The sequence below is a fragment of the Hydractinia symbiolongicarpus genome, chromosome 9 (genome assembly GCF_029227915.1).
Source record: "Hydractinia symbiolongicarpus strain clone_291-10 chromosome 9, HSymV2.1, whole genome shotgun sequence".
In the NCBI taxonomy this organism is placed as follows: domain Eukaryota; kingdom Metazoa; phylum Cnidaria; class Hydrozoa; order Anthoathecata; family Hydractiniidae; genus Hydractinia; species Hydractinia symbiolongicarpus.
This window is the reverse complement of record NC_079883.1, coordinates 6686688-6695811: the sequence shown is the minus strand read 5'-3', so window position 1 is coordinate 6695811 and position 9124 is coordinate 6686688. Positions and strand designations below refer to the sequence as shown.

General features: G+C 31.9%; 1 protein-coding gene across 1 annotated transcript; it reads left to right on the top strand.

Annotated features, from left to right (window-relative positions):
* Positions 1-1403: 1403 nt before the first annotated feature.
* On the top strand, positions 1404-9062 carry LOC130656944 (putative leucine-rich repeat-containing protein DDB_G0290503). The gene is made up of 2 exons (XM_057459889.1): positions 1404-1427; positions 7677-9062. The coding sequence occupies exon 2, from the start codon at positions 7686-7688 to the stop codon at positions 8691-8693; it is 1008 nt and encodes a 335-aa protein (XP_057315872.1). The 5' UTR covers positions 1404-1427; positions 7677-7685; the 3' UTR covers positions 8694-9062.
* The last annotated feature ends 62 nt before the right edge of the window (positions 9063-9124 follow it).

Below are 9124 nucleotides of genomic sequence, written 5' to 3'. Positions count from 1 at the left end.
CTTCATTTAACTGCTCTGTTGTGTCAAATCACAACCAGCTGGAGAATTAAGTTGACCAGACACCAGTTTAATTGGTGACGTTCTGATAGTGCGAATTCGATGCATAGACTAGGCATATTATATATATATAAGATTTATATATATAAGAGTCTATAAGATTCAAGCTTTTTATTGATCAGTTTAAAAATATAATGAAGAGGCCGCAATATTAATTTCACCAAAGAGGTCGAGAATCAAGTTTTCTTCCATGAAATTATAAAAGAAGCATGAAACTGTATATTACAGAATGGAAATGACTTTATCGAATGCAACCTCGAACCCAGGGCCTATATCGTTTTTACGATATGAGGATAAACAACTTTTTTAAAAAAAACCTGCAAGCCCTGGATTCGAGGTTCGAATGAATTTATCAAATGACTTTCATCGAATAGAAAGATCGCATATATTTTTCCGTATAATCAAATAGTCCATATTGCATAATCGAAAGACTTTATTCATAATCTCAGCAATTTAGCGCATAATCAAATTGACGAATCGAATGATTTTGAGCAAAAGGAAGATACGGCGTTCCATTGTTTCTATTCTTTCGTAAAAGTTATTTAAATTAAACCATCCTCGTCTTCAGGGTTTGTTGCCCATGTCAAAGCCGATAGCGTCTAACGGCTAAACAAGATCCCTGGGATGGGGTTGAAATTATACCAACTGCATTTCTATGGTATTTTGTATCCTTTCTGTAATTAGGACAACGGTGATGCGAGTGCTTGGGATGAACATAGGAAAAAATATACTATTACATGCTAGAAACGAAGAGGTCAAGGGCGGCGCCACAATTTCCAAAGTGCCCCCCCCCCCCCCCCCCCCACTTTGGAAATTGTGGCTAAGACATAGTAGGATATTTTGAGATTTTGTTGACAATCAAAGAGCAAAGCGAGTTACTGAAACAGCCGCGGTCCAGGTGGCTTTCAAAATTTTTCGATTGCAAACATATAGGGGACTCCGTTCCGCTCACAGCCCTTTATATTTTGATGCAGAAAAATTTAATTTATACCGATACGTCTACACATAATTAAAATAATTTTAAATTGTTTTGCGTGACCTTAGATAGATAGATAGACAAACGACAAGCTTTTCGTCTATTCTGTGCATTACTATTAAATTTCGGGCTGAATAATTGACAGACTAATAATGGCTGTTCTGCTTCACTTAGTCCTTAAGAATTTTGTCTTGTCTGAACATGACCCCAATTTAGGTAGTGTTTGCTACCTACAGTTTAGGTAATTATTAACTAGCTAGCTTAAAAATTATAATGTGATTACTCTTGGTACTTTAGGCTTATTTATTCATGAAAGGCTACCGTTATTGTGGAATAAGCTGTCTTTTTATTAGTTGAGTCTATGTTGCTTAAGTGGTGTATTGCGTTAGAAATGGTAAACACTTCTATATTATTATTATTAACATTAGGTTAACACTCTTTCACAAGGAACTTCCCTATTTATTTTAGTGTAGTATAAACTATGGAACCAAGTCAAAAAATGACATGTTAATAACGTAATGGAGTCCATATTGTAAATATGGTACTCTGGGTAAAGTTAGTAAAACCATTGCAGTGCACCTAAAGTTTGAGGCTAAATAATTTAAAAAAATCATTCCTGTTTGGGTAAGGCCACCCTCAAAAATATGTTTGGTTAGAGTCATTTCTAATTACAAAAGTGAATCAGTCGGTCGGTCGATAAAAATTTTTCCCGAAAAATTACAAAAATACTATCTCGCAGCTGTATTTTGTTATTTGTTTTAAATGTATACGCCAGCTGTATTTTTAGCCTCCTTTAGGTGCGATTTTTGTCACTCAACATCGTTCCCATGGTTTTCGCTTGTATTGCCGTATAAATCCGAAGCATGAGAATATAGCACTGAGTAGCGCAGCGCTGTCCCCTATCGATATAACATTCGGGTGTAACAACCGTATTCGGAGGACCGCTAAAAAGGTAAATGGTTGATTTTGTTGCGTGTCGAAGATTGTTTGTGGATGATTTGGTTTATTTTTTACAAATTTACCGACTCCCTGACTAGACTTTTGCCTTTTAAAGTGAGTCATTTGGGTGACGCTAACCAGTTATATTTTGAGGGTGGCCTAACTAGGAACCACATGGGACCAAGATGGGATCAACTTCCTACAACTGGCTCAACTTGCATGTTTTGTAACAGTTTTCACGAAGAAACCTTTAAGCCTTTGCCAAAAGCTCATGATCCTATCAAGCTACATTTTCTTGATCAGAAATTTGAGGTTACGTGGTACCTTAAGTGGATAAAATTTCCTGAGGATTAATTATTGCGAGGTCAAAAAAAGTACATTCCATGAGGATTAATTTTCGCAAATCGGTCGTTTCCAAATATTTCGCATGGACAAATTTTTCTGAATTGACTATTCTCTAATCGCGAATCACAATCTTTTAGAAATAATTTTTATTGAGTGTGGGTTCGTCAGAAGTAATAAATTGTTTTTGTAAAGAAACTATGTATTCACTGAAGTCACAAAGATCACCATAAAAAAAGACAAATCAAATAAATAAATAAATGCATGTGAAGTGACGGTCACCATTCCAGTATTAAAGGACATTTGCTGTTGCAACGCTATGAAGGAATGGTATAAGAACTCTATTGTGGACTGAAAGATGAAGTTATAATGGGTAGTTTTATTGAGACGAATGCTAATGCCAACGTTCAGTTTGATGTACAGCCAAAAGCAAAAAGAAAAACAGATCCTGCTTAAAACCCCCACAGAATGCAAAAACATTCGATTTTTCTTTCAGAGACTGTAAATATTAATTTATGTATACTGCAAGCACGAGACAAAAACAAAAAAGATCAAATTTCTACGTGACTTACAGAATTCTATGAAAAAAGAAAAAAAGATGAAGAAAAAAATGTTGTTCTTAAAATTTTCGTGTGGATTTATTTTCGCGAATGAGCCCTTTTCAAAATTTTCACGAGGATTAAATTTCGCGTAGTTACCTTATTCGCAATTTTCACTACTTTCGCGAATTTGGCCAAAATTCGCGAAAATCGCGAATATTTAATCTCCCCAAAAATTAATCCACTTAAGGTAGAAGTAATGGCTAAACAAATTTGGTGTTTGCTGACACTATCAAAATCTCTAAAATGACTTATTTTATTCCATTGTTCTTCTGACTAACTGGATTTTTGCTAAAGTTCGTTGCTTCTAGTAGTAATCAACTGTTTTTTGCCGTAATTGTTTACAGGACTAAGTTTTACATAAAAAAATGTGCACTACAGATTTTTTAAAATCTTAAAATGAATTTTAAAATAAAACTACCTCAACCGCTACCCTGATTGGAGTACCTCATGTTTTAAATTAACCTTTTATTTTAATTTTGTGAGAAATATTTTACTTTTACGAGTGAGTAAAAAAACTAAATTTGGATTTTTGCGTTGAAGTATTATAAAGCCCTGAGGGCCTTTATTTTCATTAGAATTTTGACTAGTGAAATATGTTTCTACTGTCCTGCAATCATGGAATCTAGTTCCCAGTAAGTATGTGTTTTAACCCAAAAGAAGGTTAAGATCAATATACATTTATGTCGGGGCTCTGGTGAAAATTTTGCAATTGCATGCTCACTGTTTTTGTTTTTGCGTGTGCTAATTTGCATCAGTTTAAAATAATTTTTGTTTTCAAATTAAAAAAATCGCTTTGAATTACCCACCTGGGTAGTAACATAAAATCTAAAAAGTTATATTTAGAAAGTTTAATTAAATTTTTCACAAAATTTTCAAACATATAATATATCTACTTTTGTGTTAGTTAGTGACTATTTGTATAGCCTTGATCTATGTCTAAAGTAAACAATATTAAAAGTACATATCAACGAAAGGAAATAAAAACAAACATAACTATTACAGTATAATACTGAAATCAGGACATCTAACATTGTGAGCAACACGCACAATATAAAGATGCTGTCATGGTTTTCAAGATAGAAAAATTTGCGATTACATTAATAATGCAATAGCATTTTTAGAAACAAATGGTCACAATGTGCGTATGTTGGATCTAGGATACATAATGATTTATCATGGTGTGTTTAGCATAAAAATATAATCTTTGTACTTTTTAATTTGTTGTTTGTTGTTGTTTAATTGGTTCATCATTTGTTGAAATTTTTTAAAACGGAGAGTAGTTTTAATGTTTCTTAGCTAAAATTATTACTGTTTTCGCTTTCTAAAATCAAAAATGAGCATCATCAACATCAAAAAAATCAACGGCATTGTTTTTTCGCTATGTACAGTACCGACCGAATGTAATGTTACATGTACATGCGCTTTATAATGTCGCGTAATCTGGGCATGTTTACATAAAGAAACTTCATGTGTCTATTGTTATCCATGTATTTTGCATATGTTTCTATTGTTGTCTTTAATCGCATGCGTTAACAATAGTATATGTGAAAACTTTTGTTTAATTTTAAGACATGAATGCTATGTTGAAAATGACGCTTTTAATAAATTCAACTTCGACAAAATCAAGGGCCTCTTTTGTCACAACTTTTCCGTCCTTTAACACACTTGATCCTTAGACGCTTTTTCCTTGTCTTTTCTGTAGTGAAAATATTCTTCTCATTGAACATTGCGAAAAATGTTTTACAGAATGAGAACTATTCTTTATCGCGCTAATTTTTTCATTACTCAACCTCCAGTCTTGATTGTCGTTTTGAAGCATGTTCATGTGTTGGAAAGCTGATGTATTATTAGAAAGTGGAGGTTGAGGAAAGTACGTTTGAAAATTTTGTGGAAACATCAATGGCTTTTGAAAAAAATGTTGTTGTGGTATGACTGGCTGATTTTGGTATGGTAATGGTGGTTTTATAGTTGTAGAAGCAAAAGTAATTTCATGTGATTGTTAAATTTCACGTGTGGGACATAAACTCTTGTTTTTGACATGCAAAAATAGATCATGTATTTAACAATGGATATATAATAAAAACAAAAGTTCTGACGCTACCAAAAGCTCGTGTAAAGGTGATAACTATCGTGCACATGTAACATTACATTCAGGCGGTACTGTATTGGATCTGTTTTGATTGTTATAAAACCTTTTTTCTGTCATGTTATATCTCTACGGCCCAAGAACGATCTTTTTCAATTAACAAAGACGATTAGTAATTAATTCACATTTGCACATCACAATAAGTAATGATTTTTATGCAACATTATGTGTAGCTGCACGTTTGTACAGAGAAGAATACACTTTAAATGACAGTTGATACTATTCTTATTATAAATTTTGTTTTCAATGTAGTAAACACTGTTCTCTACAAAAAACTCACTCAGTACAGCCTGCCTATTAAATTGAGGACAGCCAATATAAACATGGTTACGCACAATTTACAGAGAGACAATACAATTAACACAGGCATGAACAACACAAACATCGAGAACAGTTCCCTTATATATAATTCTTTACAACAACAAGCCACATGAGACAACACTGCACTTGCATACAACGATGACATGCCGATCTGACATAAATATATATATACAATCAGACTTTATCTCATCATTCAATACACGCATGCATCCCTCGATTTCCAACATTCCACCAAACAATGTTTTTATTGTGTTAATTACGGTATTACGCCAGCAAGTAAACCTCAAAAACCCAATAGGGCCATTTCATTATGGGCATGAACAGTTTTTTTACTTATTTAATAAAAGTGCATAAAGTAAGGGCTAGTTTAAAAAATAATTGTCTTAATTTATATATTTTATCGAAACATTTCTGTATATACCATTTTAAAAAAAATTTTTTAAAAAAATTCTTTTTAAATTTTTTTTAAAATTGTTTCCAAATAGTTTCTCATTCGTTTTCCAATCATTACACAAAAATTAAAATTAATTTGTTTTAACACTTCCTTAAATTTGTTTCAGTTGAAGTCGTTTTAAAATAGCTTCTAATATAACATTTTGTTTATCTCACATCACTGATTTCTGAAGAAATTTACTATTAAGTTTGAAAATATCTGCATTCTTCTTCACAGGAATAATAAAACAAGATTGTAGAAAATAAAATGGTCACAGTGGATTTAAAAACAAAACAGTATCATAGATAGCGAAAAGATCATTGTAGATTGTTTAAAAATTATGAAAACACCATCCTAAAAAGCAAAAACTTCAAAGCAGAACTTCATTACCTGATTTGGTTGCCTGCGAAGGATGGTACCATTGCTTTCTAGTTGCACTGGCATTGTTTGGCAGATAAAATGTCTTTTTTAGGTAAACTACACACTGGCAATCTCAAAACAACATAGCTGCAAGACAAGTCCAGTTGTAGGATGTAGTTATTGCGATAGTTACATAGAAGGTGTTAAACAGCTTCCTGTTCAGACATTTCATAAGGTTTTTACACGGCTTGATGCAAGGTGTAACGACAGAATTTTTTGAAGCTAGAAATCACTTCTTGGGCGAATTCTTCCATATCACAGGAATTAAAAGGTGGTCCATTGTCAGACATTTGACAGTCTTGGTTTCCGTATTTGTCACAATTGCTATTTAGAAATGGCAATACATTTTCTGATTTGGTTGATGACACCAATTTTGCTGCTGGATATCTAGATGCCATTTTACAGACAGCAATGTCGTGTGATAAAGGCATCCAGCCAAACAGGCAAATGTCGAACTATACCCTTCTAACCTGGATGGCTTCCGCAGTTTGTTAATTAAATAACCCTTTTTAAAGTGATTCTGGTCAAATGTTGTGTTCACCTTTTAAGATTTTGCCATTACAATTTGTTCAAAAAGTAGTAAAATTTGTTTCATTTTGTTTCATTTTTAGCTTGCCAATCAAAACAAAACACGTGCTTAGATTTTATTGTCTCAAAATGGGATAACAAAGTTAAGGTTGAGATACTAGCTCAACCCCTTCCTTGTGTTTAGACTTTACAAGTTTACTCCCCGCTGATCTTTAACATAAATGAAATATTAACAGCACAGAAAAAAAGTAAAGAAAAAAATAAAAATTAGGTTCTCAGGAAAATTGGGCAAAAGATATGCTGCTGTAAATTCTTATTTTGCAGTTGTGTAATGTAAGTACTAAATCATTGTAACTCAAGCAGTAAATCTTTCTATTATCATGAAAATTTGTTGCATTGACTTGTTTATCCATTAACAGAATGGATAAACAAGTCCAAAAATATAAAAGATATTTATATGCTTTCGCTATAACCCTCTTCCCCTGTTTAGGTAAAACAAGGTCCTCGTATCTCAATGGAAGGATCCCCTAATTGACTGGTTGCAAAGTTTTTTAAAATTTTCAGTTAAAAAAAATGACAAATTCGTATCATAAGAGAGACGGTGGTTAAAAATTGGAATTAATACACATATAATAAGTTTTAGATAAAACAGTTTCTAAGATAATAATAAACAAAAAATAAAGGGTCACCACATACTAATGGTCGCCTAAGCAGAGAGGGCAAGATATGTTGTTTTTGTTTTTCAAGCCATAGCCTAATTTCACGAAAGAGTTGCAGCTGAAATTTTCATCTCTGACATTAAAATATATATCACTGCTGAGCACAATTTCTCATTATATATAATTTTAAAGTTTAGAATGAATAAAAACTTTTTACCTTTTTATTTTTATATATACTTATGTATATTTTTAGATATAGGTGATGTCTAAGCAAAAATCCTACCCAAAAAATAAAGCCAAAGTTCCTCGTGACTTAAAAGAAAATCAAGACAGAAGACTGATGTCAAAACACATTGATACTTTAATGAAACTGGATGACACTGTTATTGAAAATGAAAAACTTAAGAGTAGAGTTGATGTTTTAGAAAAGGAACTCAGTTCGTGTGCTCAACTTCATAATTTTGCACACGAGGCAAAACAGAAGTTAGATGATTTAGTGAAAGATTACGATGACAGGATTAGTTTTTTAAAAGTGGAAAATTCAAAGAAGATACTTGACAAGGAGCAGGATCTACAAGTTTTGATTTCTGAAATTGAGCAGAAATGGAAAAGAAAGCAGGATAATTTGATGGAGAAACTGGTGAAAGCACAAAAAGAATTAATTGATCTAAAAAATGAGAACTTGTTATTGTTACAAAATGTAGAAGTTCAGAAAAAAAATATCAATGAACTAGATGAAAAAAAATCACTAAGTCAAGACAGAGAAAGAGTAATTGTAGAACTTAGGAACCAACTACAAATTTGCAGTGAGGAGAAAAGTATATATACAAAGAAAAATAATGAATTGAGTAATGAGGTTGAAAAACTTGAAAAGCATGTGTTTGCAATTTCCGCAGATCTTAAAAATGAAAGAGATACCTCTGCTAGACTTTCAAACCAAAATAGTCTATTGCTTGAAATTGAACAACTAACATTAAAGGTGGATGAGTTGTTAATGAAACAAATTGATCATGAATCAGCCTACGAAAATTTGCAATTGATAAATACGAAAATTTTAACCGAATTGGAGGAACTGAAAAAGAAATATAAACTTTTATTGATGGAGAGAGATGCTACTAAGCAGTCTTCATCTGACTTATCACTTGAAGTGGCGCATTTAAAGAAAAAACTGTCAAGTCCAAGTATTTTGACTACTGTTACAAATGAGAGTCTTTTACCCACTAAAAAAGGAATTAAAATGCAGAGGTCTTTAAATAAAAAGCATAGGTAACATGTAATTATTTTCAATAAAGTAAATAATAATTCAGAATAAAGCTGGAAAATCTATTCTAATTTATTGAGTTTTCTTTTGATCTAGATAGCTGCATTCAGTACATGCTTTCCTAATTATTGAAGTTAAATTTCGCTTAACTTGCATTTCTTTTTTCTCTTAAAAATGGAAGTATGAATCTAAATATCGATTTTGAATGTTCGTGTTGTACCAAAAGTTATTTATTTTTAGTAGTAAATGTTAAACTATCAACTGTTTGGTTTCTATTTTAATATAATTAATATATACATGATATATATAATTCTTAACATATTAATTTATAATATTTCCTAATACTGTGAGTGTGTTATTACTTTATATTTGTTTGAATCTGTTTTTTTTTCTGTTGATCTGAAAGATAATAACTATACTATCTTTTATAACAGCATGGT